Genomic DNA, 21,874 nt, shown 5'->3' on the forward strand with positions numbered 1-21,874 from the left:
CAGCTGGTCCTGTCACCTCTTTAAAGGATAACTCCTTAATTCCTCTTTTTTTCAAGTATTTTCCTTGATTTTCCCCATAGCCTTCTCCTATTGCCCAGCAGTCACTGCCTCATCATCACAAAATTTTGTACATGCTGCAGCACTGCCAGCACTTCTGAAGGCAGCAGGTCTTTCAAGGCCCCTGCTAGCACCCTGTCCATCTAATCTAGTTATGCTATCCCACATCTTACCATAGGAAGGCTCGCTTTACCTCCTGTCACCCTTCAGACCTAGTTTAAAGCCCTCTCAATGAGCCTCACTAGGTTTTCCCCAGGGACCCTTCTCCCTCTTTGAGGAAGGAGAAGTATCACACAGAGAAAGAGTACTGGTGCTAGACAAACCTTTGGTCTGTGTAGTTATGTCTGTTTTCTCTAGTTCTGGATTTTTTTTTTTTTTCCTACTAAAAACTAGTTTGGGAGTGCTTCTGCCATGTTACTTAAGCTTACTTACTGCACATAAATCTTTTTCTATCCCATAATAAAAACCAAGGACATACTGAATTTCCATAAAACCACAGCTACCAAGCTTTATAAATCAGTATGAGTCAAACTAAACAAAATTCCACTCTAGTTAACGCTGATGAAGTTCCAAATTCCCCCAAAGCCCAGAAACATTGGCATAGTGAGCAATTTATGTAACAGTTCTGTGGAAAACCCTCAGAACTGCAGAAATGCTCTAGTTTCCCTTTACCACAGGAATGATGCACAAAGCAATATAAAATTAATTTTAATGTCAATGAGTTTTTTCCAGACAGAATAAAGAGGAAATGTCCACACTTAGCTTCTTTAAGACTCTTGGGAAACCTTATACTATCAGCATTTGTTAAGCAAGAAACATCAAATGGTCCCTATTTGTCTAAAAATTTAGATTAAAAGTTATACCCAAACAATAAGGGACGATTCATTCCTGTGTAGATCTGAAATCAAAGTGCCCACACTTCTGCCCCCCCCCCCAACCCCAACCCCAGAAATATTATTCATAACAACACATTATTCTTACAGCATAGCTTTCTTCCAAGGCTGAATTTCAGAATCACCAGTAGATTATTATATTCCAAGAAACACGATTTTAGACCTACAAAAATACTTTCCACTATTGCTCCAAGTTTAGTCACAGTAACATCCTAATCTTTCTTAAGAAAGGTAAAATAACACAGTTTAACTCTACTTAGTTTTAGATGTAAACGATTTCACAGTACTTCAGTGATAAAGCAGGACGTCTACAGAAGAACTAAGGACTCCATTGTAAGAGTGAGCTGTCTTCTTGGGGAGTGCATTTAACCGTTAAAGTATTCCCCTCTATCACAATATCATTATACTTACCTTTTTTCTCAAGGCTTACCCATCCATACCGACATCAAGACAATGTATTCCAGAAAGTTATAAAGGTTGAAATTAATTTCACAGGGACAAAATAAAGTCACTGGACTAACTATTTTTATTTTAGTTATTACATACAGCATGCAACTGAAATTGATCTTACCTTCAAACATGGTATATGGAAAGGGTGATTCAGACAGGAAGGATTGAACTGAACTAGAATGCACTAGCAAAGCATTGATCTACCAATGCCTTCTTAGAAAATAAATTCTGGAGACATTGTACCAAAGATAGTTTAATGTCAATATCTTACAACATTAAAAATGTTTCATAATCTCAACATAAGTATTGATTCTGTTAACATTTTTATTGAGTGGCATTTACTCATTTTTGTTTTCCTTCTCCAGTATCCATTTTAAATAATGTTTAAATAACAATTCTTCCAGTGAATTAGTGAATATTAAGATGTTTACAAAATTTCCTCAGACCAACCATTAGCATAGTACTTAACTAATAATGCTGAATGACAAGAGTTCATATCCTTTCTTTTGCTGGTTCAGACTCTAATAACAATAATGCAGCACCAAAAATATCTTTCAAGATTTGTTTGTGTGTAAGTATTAGCATACTTTCTCTTTTTAAAAAATAATTTAGAGTTCCGTGCCACTTTTGCTACTATTCCATTTACTTCCCTGGTTTGTTATAGTACCTTCTTTCTGTCACATGTGACTTTCAGGAAGGAAGGGAAAACACAAACCTCCTCTAACAAGGAGAAGCTTAAGCTTTGATCCTGAAATCTCATATGTAATTCACTCTGCAACAAAATATAATTCCCTCCTTGAGAACCTTAGAGTTAGGTGACTAATATATTTTAGTCTTTTGTAGGCAGCTATTGAGTCTTTTCTGTATTGAAGAGTACACACAAGTAAATAATGTTTTACAGGTGTATATTTTCAAATTCTTAATTATGTCAAATCATAAAAAGTAGCAAATAAAAATCATCACTAAAGAGAATGCATTCTCATTATAATGCAATGTAGACAAAATTCTGAGGTTTATGTTCAGCTTTTATGTACATAATTATGTGCTGTCACCAAAATATAAAGTCAACCTTTAAGGCCTTTGGAAAAGCCCAAGCCACCTTTTGCCCAGGCTTACATTTCCATTTACCTCTCATCTACTGATCCCATCTATACTTGGCAACTTGTCCTCTAACTTACGCTGAGTATTTGAACAAACATCCTACCTATATATGAACAGAAGAAAAGTAGGAGGAATGAAAATGGAGTGATACCAAAATTTTAAATTACGTATCCTTAATGATTTACTGACATCTTTTTCAAATCAGGCACATTAACAAGTAAGCTGCAACTAAAATTCATGTATTATCTCAGGAAATCTGATTCAGATGCAAAGATTAAACTGTTACAATGTATAATTCATGTTATTAGCATGAAGTTATAATTGCAGGCAAACACATCCTGCCTCCTTAGTAGTTCTTTTAAATCTGTGTCAAATACGATAAAGATGATTGTTTAAATGATTTTATCAACAAAGAATATGATTTATCTCATAAAAGCTTCTCAAATCCACGCATCTTCTTTTTCAACAGGCACTTAAAATATATGTATAACAAACTTTTGGATACCTTTAAAAATCAATTTGCTGTAGTTTCAGATTTTCCTGAGTAGACTCAAAATGAATCTCCACTAGTCTATATTATTTCAGTGTTAAGTAATGAGGCAGCACATTGTTCCAAAACTGTTCTGAATTATGCAAACCATTTGCTATGCGCTGTTTTGACTTCATTTTTTGTTTGGAGCTGTTTGGTACAGCAGAACTTTCTGTCCTTCCTGGTTTCCTGGTTTTGCTTTTCTTTTGTGGAAGCTTATTATTAACAATTCTTCTTTCATCTTTTGTTTTTTCTTCTTCTTCCTCTCCTTCTTCTCCCTTTCCATCCTCCTCTTCTTCCTCCTGACCCTCATCCTCTTCATCTCCTCCTTCTTCTCCCTTTCCATCCTCCTCTTCTTCCTCCTGACCCTCATCCTCTTCATCTCCTCCTTCTTCCCCTTCCTCTACTTCTTCCTCCTCTTCCCGTCCTTCTTCCTCTTCTTCCTGTTCTCTTTTCTCTTCTTCCTCTTCCTTTTCCTCTTCTTGCTCTTCCTCTCCTTCTACCTCCTCAGCTCCCTCTTCTTCCTCAGCTCCCTCTCCCTCTTTCTCCTCAATTTCCTCTTCCTCTTCTTCTACTCCTTCTTCATTCTCTTCTAGTTCTACTTCCTCTTCTTCCATCTCTTCTCCCTCATCTTCTTCTATCTCTTCTCCCTCATCTTCTTCATCATCCTCTTCTCCTTCCTCTTCTTCATTTCCTCCCTCCTCCTCTTCCTTGTTTTCATCTTCTTCTCCCTTCTCTTCAGTTTCTATCTCTCCTCCTTCCTCTGCCTCCTCCTCTTCTCCTCTTTGCTCTTCTCGTTCATCCTCCCCCTCTTCTTCCTCTTCTACTCCATCCTCCCTCATCTCCTTAGCCCTCTTATTTCCATCTTCCTCCTCCCATTCTTCTTGGGATCTCTCTTCTTCTTCCCTCCCTGACAAGGCTTCTTCTAACTCCTCTCCACCATCTCCTTCAGTCTCCCTTTCTTCTTCTTCTTCTTCACTTTCCTTTCCATCTTTTCCTTCCTGTTCTGTCTCAACCCCTTTTTGTTCCTCCTCCTCTATATTTTCATCTCCTTCTTCGCTCTCATCTCTTCCTTCACTTTCATCCTGTTCCTCCTCTTCCTTTTCAGTTTGTTTCTCTTTTACATGCTCCTCCTCTTCTTCAATATCCTCTTTTTCTTCTTCACTCTGTATTTCTGCTTCATCTATCAATCTGCCTTCTTCATCTCCTTGAGCTGTGACGTGTTTTTCATGACTCACTTCAACCTCTTCTGCATCCCCATTTTCACCATCTCTTTCAATTGGCGATTCATCTCGTTCATTTCCTTCATCATCTTTTCCCTCTTCATCTTCATCACTTTCTGCTGAAATGATTTTGTCCATATCTTTTTCAACCTCAGCCTCTTCACCTTCCTCCCCTAGTTCAACTTCACTGTCAACTGTTTCATTCAGTTGACAGCCATTTTCTTTTTCACTTTCATCTTCTTCATTGTCTTCGCTCTCCTGCTCTTCATTAGATTCCTCATCATTTTTTGTTCCTAACTGTCTGTCTTCATCAAGTTTAGCTTCAGAATATGTCTCTTCCTCATTCAGGCTTTCTATATCAGTGGCTTCTACATGCTCTTTTTCATTGTTTGTAGCTTGCATCCCTTCAATCTCACTGCCTTCTTTTTGTAATTCCAGATCTTTTACATTTTCTGTTTTTACTGACTTCTTGATCTCTCCATATTCATAGCAGTACCCTTCATTTTCCCTACTTTCAAGAACATATTTTGCAATATCATTACTATTTTCTTCACTTGAAGATGATGATGTAGTTACAGCTATTTGTTTAAATAATGGGTCCTTTTTTTTAAACTCCCTCTGTTTTTCAATACTTTGTTTCCCTCTTTCACATGTATTAGATTTTTCAACAGCATTCTTCATTTTGTTTCTACTTTCTACTGCTTCTTGACTTTCTTGCTTTTTAACAAGATTGCATTCTTCTACAATTAATGAACCATTATGGGGCTGATTATTGGATGCAGATGGAAGTACATCAATTTTAAGGGATTGCTTAGACCTAACAACTTTTAACTTTTTATCTGAATCATTTGTTTTTTCATTGGGAAAACCATATGTTACTCCGTCCCTGATAATTTCAGGATTTTCTGAATGTTCTTTTTCCCTTTTACCTAATTTGCATTTGTCCCTGCTAACGTGTTGAACACCACTTTTTGAAGTACTAACACTTTGTGTATGCTGAGATTTACTTTTCCTTGTATTTTTTTTGGCCGTGGACTTCCCTACAAAGTCATTACTGTTCTCTAAATCTGCATTCTGTTCTGGCAACTTTGAAAGTGAAGACTGCTTTCGTAAGGAACCAGAATCTAATTCTGATCCTTTCTGCATGAAATCAAAATCAACAGTTTTCAGCCCACCTTTACCATCTCTTTTCAGTTTCAGATTTTTATTGTTCTTCTATTCCACATGAGAAGCAGAAAATTAAAAAGAAAGAAGGAAAGCATTAAGAACAAGCAACAGCAAAAGAAAATACTACAGAAACAACTGAACAAGAAAAGAAACAGTTTATGTGATGTAACTAAAAGATAGCATAAAAGGTGGAGTATTATAAATGAAATGGATTTAGAATTACACATATTAGAAGAATGCAACATGCTTTTGATGGCACATCTATGCTCTTTTTTCACTATGCAAGCATTCAAAGTGAATATAAAAACTCTAGCCATGATCATAGCTGGAGTACATGCAACGTGTGAAGGAGGCAGTGTGAACAGAGGAAAAAGCTAAAGCTCTATTACACCATCCTCTACTTGGGATATCTTCTGATGCACTCACTGTTATGCTTTTTCTGAACATTTTGAGAATCTGTTGACTTTCTGCTTTAAAACTTGCATTTACTTAGAAAATTCTCCAAAATGCTTGTTTGTTTTTTAATATAGAATGAAAGGGTAATGAAATATACCAAAAAGCTGGAAGATTGGTATCATTTTAAAAGTGAAACAGGACAGTAATTCAAAAGTAATCTAATTTTATAACAAAGACTAGCATTATTGCTCCTTTAAATATACTCTGCTGATTTTCTGTAAATAAAATCTTTACTTATACTTTGTCCCAAACATCAATTAAAATAGTTTTGTTATCAAAACAACAAACATATAGGTTACTACCAGAAATTATAAAGTGAATGACAAGATCATAATAGTTTTCTTAGACTGGCAGATTATTATACCCTGTCATATCAGATAATGCTGGCACTGCAAGCTGTATGTGTCTGCACAAATCCGCTCTCACTTCAGTTAGCCTCTTAGAATTTTACATCATGGAAAACTCAGACATCAGCAAGAGGGACCTATAAAATTTGCCTAGTGTTTGTTAAAACTCAAAGGAAAACAAAGAAGAAGTTCACAGGTCATACAAGAATTACAGATCTTTTAAGCATCAGTATAAGCGTATGCATACATAATTAGTTACGATACCTTTTGTTTTTGAATTGGTGATAATTTTAAGGACTGGTCACTGGAGTTCAATCTCATCATATGTGTCTGCAAAGAGTGAAATCTCTGTTAAAGAATGAATATAACAAACTACAAAAGGCTGCATAACAACATCATTTCAACATTCTGAAAATACTTTTTCATTGGAGAACAAAAATATTTTTCAATACATATAATACCTATTAAATTGCTAATTAAATAAATAATATATGCTACTGTTTTCATATAGTAACTTAAAACTTCACATTATTTCAACTGAAAAGATGGAGGATAACATTTTGAAAGGTTTCTCTGCATCTCCATCAGTGTCAAGAAACACATTCATTTATTCATTTATAAACTATGTCAATACATTTGATGTCAAATATGAAGTTTAAGGTTAGATAAACATTCTTTACTAGAACCTGAAACATGACTTAGCTGCTTTGTTCTCCCCACACGCAAGATCAACTAAATTGTAGATTACTTAGTAGAATATCTTACCATATTTAAGATGTCAGTTGTATCTCCAAGGTTTCTGTCATTATTTTCAGCATCTGAATCTTCTGGAGAGCTTTCAGCAGGTTCATCTTTTTGATGCTTCTTTTCTTTAAGGTAAATGCAAACAATTAGCATTTAAGTAAATGATACATACCAAGCAGCATACCCCACTCTTGTAAAAGAGATTATATTATCCCTGTTTTACTGACATCAGGCTGAAGTTTGGAGATTACTATTTCTCCCAGTCTAAAACACAGCAAAAACACTTCACCTAATTTTTATCAGTATTAAAATTAGGTGTAGCTCAAAAACCTAGTGTCAGTGTACTGATAATTTTTTGCAGGCTTTTGAAGCACGAATGTTACATGGGACAAAGCTTTTTCTGCCTTTATTTTTTTAAATGATCTCTTTAATACTAGTGGAACAATTAGACTAAATTATCTGCAGTCATATTCTCTACATTGCATATTACCTGTGTAATGGATAGAGATACCAAATTTAGTAACTCCAATGCAGCAACATAAAAATGTGCCTACAACATTTTCAGATTCACGTCAAGTTCACTAGGTTTCATATGATACAAACCCTGAGGTTTCAGATCTCAGAGCACTCTGAAGACAATTCAGTTTTCACGTTTAACCTGGAACCAACATGGACATACTAGCAGCTCTACAAATGATCACCTTAATTCTGGCTGAATTAATAACTTTCAAGTTGAATTTGGCTGTCCAATGAATCTGAACTAACTTTTACACGGAAACACTGCATACTGCAGTCTTCAGCATTCCTCCTTCCAGGAAATCACACATGGTATGGAACTCAGGTAAGTCCAGAACAGTACTAGAGAACCTGTGCACAAGTCCAGCCCAATATCACTGTTGTCCAGATTTTGTCATATGATTGGATACTCTGAATCCTGATTATCTTCGATATCAGAGAGCAAACAAGTACTTTTGCATTTCCAAAGGAAGAAGAAAGCTCTTATAGGAATTAGTAGACCTCTTTTCTTACTCAAGGTCTCTATTAGGCATTCCTGAGTCTTTAAGATTTAGTTTCCCAATCACTTTTTCCTCTGTAATTCTTTTTCTTAATGAAAGCAGAGAAAGTGGCTATTGATTTCACAGTATTTTATGCAGTCGTATTTCTACAGGACTGAGGAAACGTAAGTATAATTTAGCCATCGTTTTTCTTTCAATTAAACTTATAAATCTTTAAGCATGCTTTCCAAACATGATCCAAGTTTAAGCCATTTCTTTTATGTGCTTCTCAACTTCTATGTTCTCATTCTGATACATGCCTATGAGTTAAGGCTGAGCCAGAACCTTCTTTTGTGTACAAACTGAGCATTCATTTATGCTTAAGCAAAGCCAAACTACAGAGCTCTCAGAAAATAACAGCAAAACCTGGAGACAAATCACCTTTTTCATGATGTCTCTCTTTCACAGGCTCAGATTCAGGAATATTTATTGTAGAAAAACATATTGGACTGGTGTTACTAGTCACATGCAGTGAAGATTTTAAGAAGCATTCTCCCAGTGGAGGCAGAGTTCGTGCCATCTGAATAATCTGTTCTGGGGACCGTTCCTTTAGAAGATTAAAAAACACATTGAGAAAATTCTGAGGATAAGAGTTGAAAAAATAAACATAAGTAACCTCCCATACTTCACAGCAGTGCTTTCCTTTGGTTAATGATACAACACTGTACCTTTGTATAAACAAATATATACTGATTTCTTGAACATTTTGATTATTTATAGTCCTGAAAACTGGAGAGGTATATGAAGGGATATTTCAAATGGATTTTACAGAATAATTTTAAGCAGTCTTAAAATATAGACAAAGAAGAAAAAGTAGTAATTTACATTTACAAAACTACAGAACTACTACTAAACTAGAAACTTGCTCAAGCGATTCAAGGCTTCAGAGGTTCTTATTTTTTCCTATTTATTTACTTTTTACATTTCTAAGATATTTTGAAAAATGCAAAGGAATAGATGGTATTTTAGAATAAATGTAAGCCTTTCTCATACACATAAACAACCAAAATCTGGCAAATACCTATTCTTTTACTCCCTTTAATTTTGGGAAGAGGGTGAATACTCATTCTTTCTGCAAATTAACATTATACTCTTATTTTAATGAGACATATTTATGCAGGTGTTTGCTATCACTTCAGTTTAAAAAGTGTTTCCCGTATAAAGTACGGCAACTCTCAACAGCTCTGAATTTACCCTCTCTCGACGTCGTATTCGCGCTGATGTTAATTGTAATGTGTTTGTTACTAGTGAATCTCCGCTCATTTTAGAGACGGTAGAAATCAGACGGCTCTCATATAAGTCTTCTAAGAGTACTTCTTCAGATTCTTTTGGTCTTGGAGTAGCAAAAACCAGCATGTGACAACCACCACAAGCAACCTAGAGCACAAAACAAAATTCAGTTACTTCGTTTGCAAGTATCAACACAAGGATTTTATTTTCTTACCATCATCACCAGTGACGTAGATTACAAGAACACAGAATCAAAAATAAGAGATGTTAAGTTACTTCAAATCTAGTTTCTTCTGACTTTAAATAAGAGTACATAATTACTATTCCTAATCACTAATAATCTATGTTTATTTCTCCTTATTTAAATTAAATCTATTTGCATTCAACAAAACATATGATGAGGCTAGGAAACCATAGAAACTGGATTGCTGGATCGATGGGCCAAAGTTAACTGTATGAGTTTCAATAGGGCCAATTGTCAGGTCCTGCATTCTGGCCACAACAGCCCCAGGTAACCCTATAGGCTTGGGGAGGAGTGGCTGGAAAGCTGCCTGATGGAAAGGGACTTTGGGGTACTGATGGACAATTGACTGAACGTGAGCCAGCAGTGTGCCCAGGTGGCCAAGAAGGCCAATGGCAGCCTGGCTTGTGTCAGGAACGGTGCAGTGAGCAGGACTAGGAAAGTCATCCTGCCTCTGTTCTCAGCATTGGTGAGGCCTCACCTCAAGTACTGTGTTCAGTTTTGGGCACCTCAGTACAGAAAGGACATTAAGGTGCTGGAGCAGGTCCGAAGAAGGGCAACAAGGCTTGTGAAGGGCAATGGCTTGTGCCCTAAGAGAACAGACTAAAGGAACTGGGGCTGTTTAGACTGGGGAAGAGGAGGCTGAGGGGAGACCTTATTTTTCTCTCCCAATATCTGAAAGGTGCTTACAGCGAGAGCGGGGTTGGTCTCTTCTCACCGGTGACAGGACAAGGGAAAATACCTCAAGTTGCTCCAGGCTAAGTTTAGGTTGGATATCAGGAAAAACTTATTTACAGAAAGGGCGTTTAAGCACTGGAATAGGCATGCCAGAGAGGTGGCTGAGTCACCATCCTGGATGTGTTTAAAAACCGTTTGGATGTGGTGCTCAGGGACACCATTTAGCAGAGGGTTGTTAGAGTTAGGGTAGTATGGTCAGGTTGTGGTTGGACTTGACGATCTTTAAGGTCTTTTCCAACCTGAGCGATTCTATCATTCTATGAAACAGAAGAAAGCAAAGCTATTTCCACTGATTTATCAAACAATTGTAGCAAATTATTTTGCTGCAAGTCAAATGCAAGCAACAGATAACTACAGTGACATCCAGAGCAAATTATTGTCCAGGACCACATCCAGGCAGCTTTTGAAAATCTCCAAGAAAGAGACTCTACAACATCTCTGAGCAACCTGTGCCAGTGCTCTGTTAATCACACAGCACAGAAGTGTTTCTGGATAGTCAGATAGAGCCTCCTTGTGCCCTTGTTATGCAACTGGGCACCACCTAATGGTCTGGTCACTTCTTCTTATGCACCTTCCTGTCAGGTATTTTTAGGCATTGATAAAATTATCTCCAAGCCTTCACTTCTCTAGGTTAAATACTGGTTCAAAGTTGAAGGAAAAAACATTTTATAATGAGATTTCAGCTCTTGTTAATAATATTCTGTAAGAATACAAACATTTTGATGTTTGTGAAGCATGTAAAAAGTTTTACCAGAAGGACCGTGAAACTCAAGAAATTAGAACACAGAGCAGGATCAAACTGATTTGCAAAGTTCTCTTCTCCAAGGCCTAACTTTCCATGTCGTCCATCTCCAAAAGTAAACATGAGGCCATTTTCTGTATGTGGAAAAAAGGATGTTATTAAAAACAGAGATTCAATAGGACAAAAACATAAAAACGTTACAAAGTAACAGGCCAAGAAAGTAAGGAATGTTTCTCTCCCAAAAGAAAAAACTGAACAATTGTTTTTAGATTCCCAACAGATGAATATACTCTAAAAATATGTATACTTTCAGACAAAGGACTGTCTAAGATTAGAGTTAGTCTAGACAATTATGAAAAGAAAAAAATAAGAAAGAAATAGTAACACAAACTGTGCAGCAAAACAAAAGCTTCTAAACAAGACTACTTGTTAACAAGATGTGATTATGAGGACACAGTTCCCCAGGAGATATCATATACAGAACTATGCAGAAATCCCTTAAACTGATTCCGGCTTTGTCACTATCTTAGTTAACCTTTACAACTAACAACTTCGTGTATGCCTTCTTCCACTCCTTGTTTTATAATATATACTTCAAATACACATTTTATAATGCATACTTCAAAAATACTTCAACAGTTCAGAGAAACTAAGCACGCATTTCAGAATTTTTTCACTTACATACCTGCTATTACAGCAGTGTGACTCTCCCCACACGTAACATTATGGATTTTACATTTCCTCAAGTGTTTCACAGACTTTGGTACGGAAGTTTTAAAAAGTAAAGTGCCATGTCCCAGCTGCCCATACTGTCCAAGTCCAAATGTATACACACCTGTTTCTGAAAATGTACAGGCAAAGTTAGCCACAAATATGCCACTATCTACATAATAACCCACTTTTATTAACCAAATGGAAGCCAAAAGACATCAGCACCAAAAAGCACCATTTCATCAATTTAAAAATGAGCAAAAAATGAACTTATCAATTAACTAAACAAACTAAAAAAAAAACAACACAAAAAACAAGCAATGAAAACCCAAAATATACACAGAAAAGAATTGTGAATGGTTCAATATGTAATATTTCTAACATAACTCTAAAATAAACTACAGATTTCACGTACACAATATATTAGCTAGCACAAAATGTTATTGGGCTTTTATGAACCACAATTAAGTCAAAACTACAATGTTTACATATATACACATTTTCAAGCCTCATCTTAATTTCTGGTTACCTACATGTATACTGTATGACTCCAAATTTAATAGTGCCCTTTAAACTACAACTAATCGGCGTGGAAGATCCCAGAACAGTAACTGAACAGGATTCAGTAATCTCTGTCGCTATCAAATCAACCCTGCATTAAACACAGAACACTATAATTGTGTTATCTTGTTGCAGAATAAATTTTCCACATTTTTTTTCTCCATTCAATAGATTGATTTGTCAGGAAAAAGAATGTGGTCTACAAGACACTAAAGATTCTTGATGCGTCCATCCTTGGCAGTCCATCACAACAGAAGACGACTGTGAAACTTAGAAAACTTGATGAGGTCATGACTGAAAAATTCAAACACCAACTATTTTTGGAAAAATAAATTTTCTTGGAATTTTACTCCCCCCTTGCAAGTTTTCCCCCCCCCTTGCAATTAGTCAACAGAGGAAAAGTTAGAAAAGTACTGATTAAAACTTGCAAAAATTTCATGTAAATCTATGAAAGATGGGGAAGAACAAAACTGTTCTACCTCAAACAAAACAAAAACCAAAAAACTGAAACATGGGAGAAATATATATCTATGTTGTTGCCATGAACATACTGTAGAGCAGTCATCCGGTCAAGAATCTCAGTATCTTCAAAACAGGAATGAGCATTCAAAGCTGAATGCGTTGAACAACAATTTGAAGGAGAGTCTTTCTCTTTTAAGTACTTCTTTGTGCCAAGGAAACAAGGTAATTGGTCCTACTATGCTGGACCTTGTCCTCACCAAGAGGGAGAAGCTAATGAACAATAAGTTCATGGGCAACCTTGGCTGCAGTAATTACGAAATGGTGGAGTTCAAGATCCTTAGGGGGTCAAAGAGAGTATGCAGGAAGCTTGCTACTCTGGACTTCAGAAGGGCAGACTTTGAACTCTTCAGGGAACTGCATGGCAGGATGACAGGGGATAAAGCCCTAGAGGGAAAAAGGGCCTAGGAAAGCCAGTCAACTTTCAAGGACCATCTCCTCCAAGTCCAGAAGTAGTGCATCCTGAGAAAGAGGAAAGCAGGCAAGAATGCCAGGAGGCCTCCGCAGATCACCAAGGAGATCATGGACTTACTTTGGTCTAAAGTCTATGGGAAGTGGAAGCAAAAACAAGTTACCTGGGAGGACTACAAAAGAAGTAGTCTGAATAGCCAGAGATCAGATTAGGAAAGCTAAAAGTTGCAGTCAATGGCTCAGTGTCCAAGTGGAGACCAGTGACAAGTGGCCTTCCTTACTGATCAGTGCTGGGACCGGTGTTATTTAACATCTTTGTAGGTGACATGGACAGTGGGATGGAGTGCACCCTCAGCAAGTTTTTAAGATGACGCCGAGATGAGCGGTGTAGTTGACATGCTAGAGGGAAGGAATGCCATCCAGAGGGCCCTGGACAGGCTTGAGAGGTGGGCCCATGCCAACCTCATGAAGTTCAACACCTCGTGAAGTTCCTGCACCTGGACTGGGGTACTCCAAGCTCAGATAGAGGTTGGGTGGAGAATGGCATGAGAGTAGCCATGAGGAGGAGAAGAATTTGTGGGTGTTGGTTGTTGAAAGACTCAACATCAGCCAGCAAGGTGCACTTGCTGCCTGGAAGGCCAAACATGTCCTGGGTTACATCAAAAAAAGGGCAACCAGCAGGGGAAGTGATTCTGCCCTGTACCTTGCTCTCATGAGACACCACCTGGAGTACTGTATCCAGTACTGGGGCCCCCAACTGAAGAAGGACAGAGGATTGTTGGAACAGCTCCAGAGGAGGGCCATGAAAACGATCAGAGGACTGGAGCATCTCCTCTACAAAGACAGGCTGACAGAGCTGAGGCTCTTCAGCCTGAAGAAGAGAAGGCTCCTGGGGACCTTATAACGGCCTTCTAGTACCTGAAGGGGGCCTACAGGAAAGCTGGGGATGGACTTTTATAAGGGCATGTAGCAACAGGATGAGGGGAAATGGCTTCAAAGTGGAAGAAGGTAGATTTAGACTACATATTAGGAAGAAATTCTTAACTGTGAGGGAGGTGAGACACTGGAACAGGTTGCCCAGGGAAGTTGTGGATGCCTCCATCCCGGAGGCATTCAAGGCCAGGCAGGATGAGGCTTTGAGCAACCTGGTCTGGTGGAAAGCGTCCCTGCCTATGGCAGGGGGGTGGAACTAGATGATCTTAAAGGTCCCTTTGAACCCAAATCATTGTACAATTCCTTTAATAGCCAGTTAAATTCAATGCCACAAAAGTAATTTATTCAGTGTCATTCTTTTGTTGTTTCTCTTGGAACAGCCACAAACTGGAAAAATATTAAAAACAAACTATGTTACCATTCCCCCAGACTCATCTTTCACTACTGTCAGGGAAAGAGAAAGAAGAGAATGGGACAGATTTGATGTTACTACCACAGTAACACACTTATTAATTTACACTGAACTTCAATTTCAAAGGAGTCATGACTTAATACCATAACAGTAAACACAGAAGTTTTCCTTTTAGAAATCAGATTGCCATTTCTGCCTCTCTCAGAATTGTTCCAATCAAAGATAATGAATTTACTGCATAAAAAAAGAATATGGATTCACGCTATTTTAGATTGGAAATGCAAAATACTTTGCCATTTATCTACTAAATGTAATAGTAAAGCTCCCTCTACTGGAATTCCTTGGTCAACTAGGTGGGTAACTTTATCATAATGGAAATTAAGCTTGCTAAACAGGACTTCCTGCTCACTGTTGGCTTTTACCAACGACTACACTGTCTTTCATGTGTTTTTCAGTGACTTACAGAATAATCTTCTCCATAATTTTGCTAGGCACTGAAGAATAATAATAATAGCAGAATTACATTAAAAATTCTCTGACCTTTCACTCCTAACACAACTATCAATCTTTCGGCACACATATTTTGTCAGAGGACCTTCCTCTCTTCACTCAAATGGGTTCAATGGTGCTCGACACTGATCTACTGCCAGCTAAGCCAGCACTGTATTTCTTATGTACTTTCAACTACAGCATCTATTTCCATTAAATGAATTCTACATAGTAACACACTGACTTACTAGGGTATTTTCTTCACTATATTTGTTGTTGTTTTTTTGTTTTGTTTTACATTTCATTTGCCTCTACGCTCCACTTTTACTTCCTGCAAGATGTAACTATAATGCTGATGTCATCTAAGTCTACAACCTCCTACAAAATCTCTGTAGAAGTCATTTGTTTTAATGAATTTGTACCACATGAAACACCATTACAACAAACTATCTATTGGTTGGCTTCAAGTTTATGGTTAAAAAAAAATAATCAATAATGATAATCTAATTCTTTTTGCTGAACTTCACTTTATAACTCAAAATAATTCTAGGATTTATACACATGCTGGCCTCAAATTTATGGTAATATTTTTCACAATAATGATAATCCAATTTCATGCAAAGAAATTTATTTTACAGCAGAATACTGCTAGGGTGAGACTGTATGCTAGAGACAAAAGCTTCAAAATGTAGACAAATGTTTGCATTATTTTTTTTGCATTGACTACTATTATTTCCTCCTCCCAAAGGAGCTTTGATTTACCTAGAATCCTCCAACTTCTCTCATCATTACGCATAACCTTTTCCAGCCCTTTGCTTCCACCTTTATTCTCCCCAGTGGCCTGCAGTACAATATCACATCAAATTACCTAAAATTCCCCTCAGATTTTCATTTTATATTTTAGAGACTTTGCTTACATAACCACGAAGGCACTCTGTCAGGCTGACAATAGATGACTATTTAGCATTTCCATAATACAGATTTAAGGACTCATAAAACCTATTTATTTTTACAACTTTTGCATTTGGGTAGAAGATTACTTGCAAATATTGTATACCAGTCATGGCATTCTCCACAAGCTAAAACTAATAATTTTGAAATCATCTGCACAGGAGGTCAAACTCCTTTTTTCCACTTCCATAGTGTTTTATAGTTATCAAATCTAATGAAAACAGAAATTCTGATGAGCTCAAATAGGATGACCAGGAAAGCTGCAGAAGAAGGAAAGAGTCTTCTGCTGAATTACTGGAGCTTCCAAAAGCTCTCAGAAGTAAGATACATAATTAGATTTAAAAAAGGTGTTCACAAGGAAGGCTGTTCAGATTACTGAAAAAACACAAATTGCTTTATAGAATGGGAAGGCACATTGACTTCTCTACTCTTCCCTGGGTCCTATATCGTAATCTCTTCCTCACATAGTGATACCACCATCACTGCAATGCCCCAACCTTTAAATGTTTTTCCTTGCAGACAGAAAATTCTATTTAACTCCCACCTTAACCTGTATTGCAACAAAAGTCCTACTCTGAGGTCTCACACAGAGAACAGTTGATTATTTTTCTCTAAGAAAGAATTTATGTGACTGAAGAGAGGTGCCACATCTCTCCTTAGCTTTCTCTTTTTCAGTCTCATAAGTCCTGTTTTTAAAAGCTTTCCTTAAAGACAATGTTTTCCTAGCCTTTGATATTCTTGTTTTTCTCTGGACTCAGCATTCCAACAAAATTATGACAAATAACTATTTCTTAAAAGTTTTTAGTTGTTGTTTAGAGATTCTCATTAAAATCTCTAGAAATATGCTACAATTTTTAATGCATTTTGTTGAATGGTATTCTAGTTTACTCACTCACTCAAAAATTTCAAAAGTATATATTAAATACACAAAAAATTAGTTAACTAACAATTTTTCTGGTACTTACTGAACCAGGCATCACCCCAAAGGCATAAATCAAACTATTTTACACAAGCACCCTGATACCCTCTGAAACTGATGGAAAGAACTCTAATCACATAGGAAACTTCCCATTCACATCTGCTGATTGAGATATTTAAAAATGTAGTGAAGGATTTCTAGTACAGTAATACATGTCATTTCATCTTCCAAGTAAGACAAACACAACCTTGCAAACTAATATATGTAAGTTTATTTGATGATTTTTGTATTTTTTTAAATGTTTATTGTGCTGTATCTGTTCTAGTTTTATATGTAAATTAAAGATTCTGCTCAAAGTCACTGATAAATTCTGTATTATAACAAGAGATATTTAAACCCTTTAGGCATCCATTAGATTATGCATCTCTGTCATTACTAACAGACAGCTAGCTGAGAAATGGCTAATTATCACATATTCTGTCACGCAAATTTACTACAGAGTGGAAGCTTCCCTCTAAAACTTTCTCCTGACACTCCTGATACCTCTTTCAAGCTCCTCAGACATAAGAGACATTGACCACTGTTGTTGCCCAAGGAGATACTAGCTTGTTACAATCACGTTAAGACACTCAGAGTTCGTAAAGTATTTCATCAATGCTATCTATTAGAGCTAATGCTATAAATAAAAAGAGGTTATAATAATGTTTCTTCGTACTACGGGAATCCTGAGCTGTATGGAACCGAATGGGCTCCCAACCATGCATAGCATGCTATGCTCTTCTTTTACAATTAGCTTGTAAAATCCATCCTCAAGCAAAAGGATAAGCACAGCACAGGAGGTCAAGCACAGTGCAGCACAGACCTATGCCTACTTAGGTTAACCATCACATGGACTTTGACCTCTTTGATGTACAATGGTCTTCTGCTTAGGAGCATTACAGAGTTCTACTTTTTGGTAGAACATAAGTAAGCTCTTCAAAGTAAATTGAGATTACTACATTATAGAGCTGTTTAAAAAAAAAAAGCATTTAAATTGCATACCTGTAAGCACCACTGTGTGTTCTCCACCACAAGCAACCTTATTAACTTTTTCCATAATTCCTAGTACTGGCTGTGGGACTCTACTGTTCTTAAGCTGCTCAGGCAGTAATCCCAGCTTTCCATTCTCAGGTTCCCCAAAAGTGTAGAGTTCACCATCTCCTGTAAAAATACAGAACAGAAAAGCATTCAGAAGCAAGGTTACATTGTCAAGACAGCTGCAGACACAAGCCAGTAATACAGAAAAGTATATGAATGTTACAGGACAGCGGAACATATTTGTGGAATGATTAAATAGTTGTGCTTTAATGGGATATGGAGGAGCAAAATTTTAATACAAATCTCTCACCAAGATAAGAGTCTTTAGTCTGCAAGGAACACCACTAGAGAAAAATAAAACCATACACATCCTTTTTGGAGAGGTTATTATTCCCTCTGTAATCACTTTTATCTGCTGAGATTGTCTGCAAGTGTTTCAATTAAAACAGAAAATACTGATTGAAAATACTTGTGAATATAACAAAAAAAAAAAAAAAGGAAAAAAAATTGACAAGAAACTGTGTGAGGTCTAGACAACAACAAATTAGTTACATGTCCAACAACAGCGATTCCACAGCAATAACTCAACCAAAATTAAGATCAGGAAAATACCGAGAGGTCTTTACAAATATATTCCTGCAGCACCTTTCTTATCTTCTACATAATTACACAAAAGATCTTTCTCATTTACCCAGACTTTCTAATCATTCAGTTCAAAATCTGTCCAATCCCAAGTTTGGGTAATTTACTGTACATTCAAAGTGTCCTTTGTTTCACCTTTCCCACTCACCTCCTTTATTTTTCACTGCTATGCGAGTCTGAATTACCATGTATACCCTTCTGTAATAGTTACAGAAAGAATGCATAAAATGTACTTTCCATTGCAATATTTACAATTTGTATATTCCTGCCTCTATGCACATCTCTGACTTCCTGAGCTAAGGAGCCTCTCACAACTGTAAATAGGCCAGAGTAAGGTTTTCAGGGAAAATGCTTCCTTACTGTCAGGAAAAGTTTCAAATTAATAGCTGAGTGTTCTCCAGAGAAGACTAATGATATCTGTGGAATAATATCTTCAAAGCAAATCATGGTCCACAGCATTTAAAAATATTTACCTGCCCCAAAATCATAAAGCACGATTTTCTAAGAAAAAAATTTTTGTAATCTCACCTGGATATGAAAAACCACAAGGATAAACAGAACTCTCACATGGAGTGAATCTAAGACAACAAAATGTTTAGACCAGGGTAGGAGCTGCCAGTTCAAGGAAAATTTGAAGAGAAAGCTACATGATAAGAAACCATATACTTACACTCAAGTAATAATACTTAGTCATCAGAAGTATCCACATAAAATATTTTTGGGAAAATGTGCAATTGTGAGTCCATACAACATGTATTTTTGCTATCAGAGGGAAATGTTTAGTATTCATAAACTTGCTTTTACAGAATTCAGAAGCATTACTATTGCACTGTGTACAACAAATGCTCGAGAGTAGCTTTTGAATAAGAAACAAATTCCTTATTGATATGAGAGCTCAGCTGACTTTAGAAATGCTGTTTCTTGTCCAAAGACAATGAAAACAGATGAGCTCACAGAGTTTCAAAGCAAAAGCCTTGTTTAGATGTTCAGAATTGCCCATTAGAGAAGTCCAACTCTCCACTGAGCAAAGGTAGAGCCTAAGAATTTAAGCTTTTTTTCATAGCATAGCTCTTGGATTTGTTGCTTTACCTTACACTTTGTGAGACCAAAACTTAAGGTTTGGGAATCAAATTTCACTGGCAGTGACCAAAGAATAAGCTTACATGGAAATAGAAGACATGGAAGATTTAAAAGTAAACCAGTGCATACAAATGTAAAGCAGAAAGAATGAAACTAAGCATACATCGTAAAAAGCAAAGAGATTAGCCAAATGAACAAAATCAAGTTAATAAAAAAGAATATAATTCAAAATAAAGGAGCGTTATTAAAATTTGGATGTAACAAGCCCAAGACAGGCAAGAAATTTTACCTTTTCAAACTTTTAATTCTGAGAATGAGAAAGTTAAAACCGGTGTAATTTAGAAATGTGTCTTTTAATTGAATTTTCCTGAGCTTTACTATGGTAATAGCATCATAGAATAGCTTGGGTAGAAAAGGGACCTTGAAGATCATCTAGTTCCAAATCCGCTATTGTGGGCAAGGCTGCCCACCAGCTCAGCTGCCCAGGGCCCCATCCAACCTGGCCTTGAGCACCTCCACGGATGGGGCACCACAGCTTCTCTGGGCAGCTGTGCCAGCGCCTTGTCACTCTCCAAGTGAAAAATTTCCACGTAACATCTAATCTAAATCCGCCCCTTTCAGTTTAATGCTATTCTCCCTTGAACTATCAATATCAAAGCATGTAAAAAGTTAGTCTCTCTCCAGCTTATAAGCTCTCAAGTATTGGAAAGCTGCAATGAGTCTTCCCTAAGCCTTTTATTCTCCAAGCTAAACAAGCCCAGTTCCCTCAATCTTTCTACATGAGAGATGCTCCAGCCCTCTGATCACCTTTGTGTTTTTCCTTGGCACCCACTTCAACAGCTTCACCTCTTTCTTGTGCAGAGAAGAGGCTTCCTAAGGTCAGAGTAGAGGTGGACAATCACATCCCTCTCCCTGCTGGCCACTTCTCTTCTGATGCAGTCCAGGATACAATTGGCCTTCTGGGCTGCAAGAGCACACTGTTGGCTCATGGCTTTATTTATCAACAGCTTTTTGTCCACTGGAATCCTCAAGTCCTTCTCTGCAGGACAGCCCTTAATGTGCTCTTCTCCCAGTCTGTATACGTATCTGAGATTGTACCAACGCAAGTGCAACATCTTGTACTTGCCCTCATTAGGTTCTTGTGGAATCACTTTCCAAGCCTGTCTAAATCCCTCTGGATGGTACTCCTTCCTTCTATCATGTCAACTGCACCAGTTAACTTGGCATCATCAGCAAACTTATTGAAGGTGCCCTCGATCCCACTATCTGGGTCATTGATAAAGATACTGAGTATCATCAGTCTCAAGATGGAATTCCTGGGAGACACCAGTCATCACTGGTCCCTACAGATCTGTTGACCATAATCCTCTGGCTGCAACTATCCAACCAATTATTTATCCACCAAACAATGCAGCCTTCAATCCATATCTCTCCAATTTAGACAATGTGGTGCTTGACCATATGGAAGGTCTTCACAAGTTTGGGTGTATGAAATCAGTTGCCCTTCCTTTGTTCACTGACGCTGTGACTCCATCATAGAAGGCCATCAGGTTGGTCAGGCACAATCCACCCTTGGTGAAGCCATACTGGCTATCTCAGATCACCTCCTTATCTCACATGTACCTTAACACAGGTTCCAGAGGATCTGCTCCATGACCTCTGCAGGCACACGTAAGGCTCGCTGGCCTGTAGCTCCCCAGGTCTTTTCTCCCTTTCTTAAGGACAGGAGTGATGTTTCCCTTCTAGTCACAGGGATTTTGCCTGGCATCCATGACTTTACAAATATGATGGAGTCCTTCAAGTACTACACTTGTGAGCCACTGAAACACATCCTCCCAGCTGTTCTTAGCTTTTCTTTCATTCCCAACATATTATTTTTTCTCCTTCACTAACGATATTTTTTCTTTCCTGCACACACAAATTATTTTAAATGAAAACAATAGTACAACAATTCACTTATCTGCATGCATCTATGAAAAAAATACCTTTGTCACATTCTTCCACGCTCTAAGTGGTGTTTTGTAGTCATTATAGTCTATTTTTTAAATAAAGAGCAGACTATCTCAGCTACAGAAAAGTATATTTCATTTCACTTCTAAACTATGTACTGTGTTTATGGTTCTCTGTTCAGTCTGATTTTCTATTTTAATCCTGGTTTTCTTATGTGCAGAAACACTCTGAATAGACTTCAGTCAC

The 21,874-nt window shown here is 37.2% G+C and overlaps 1 protein-coding gene across 1 annotated transcript in view; it reads right to left on the minus strand.

Annotated features, from left to right (window-relative positions):
* Positions 1–3,077: 3,077 nt before the first annotated feature.
* The window catches only part of RPGR (retinitis pigmentosa GTPase regulator), a gene marked incomplete at both ends in the record, with an annotated part of 36,187 nt that continues 17,390 nt past the window's right edge, over positions 3,078–21,874 (minus strand). The window contains 8 exons of the mRNA XM_079549811.1: positions 3,078–5,468; positions 6,488–6,553; positions 6,989–7,092; positions 8,404–8,569; positions 9,217–9,399; positions 10,983–11,107; positions 11,659–11,814; positions 17,921–18,079. Of these exons, the coding sequence (XP_079405937.1) occupies positions 3,078–5,468; positions 6,488–6,553; positions 6,989–7,092; positions 8,404–8,569; positions 9,217–9,399; positions 10,983–11,107; positions 11,659–11,814; positions 17,921–18,079 (3,350 nt within the window). The remainder of the gene's footprint in view (positions 5,469–6,487; positions 6,554–6,988; positions 7,093–8,403; positions 8,570–9,216; positions 9,400–10,982; positions 11,108–11,658; positions 11,815–17,920; positions 18,080–21,874) is intronic.

The sequence above is a fragment of the Tetrao urogallus genome, assembly GCF_951394365.1.
Source record: "Tetrao urogallus genome assembly, chromosome: 1".
NCBI lineage: Eukaryota > Metazoa > Chordata > Aves > Galliformes > Phasianidae > Tetrao > Tetrao urogallus.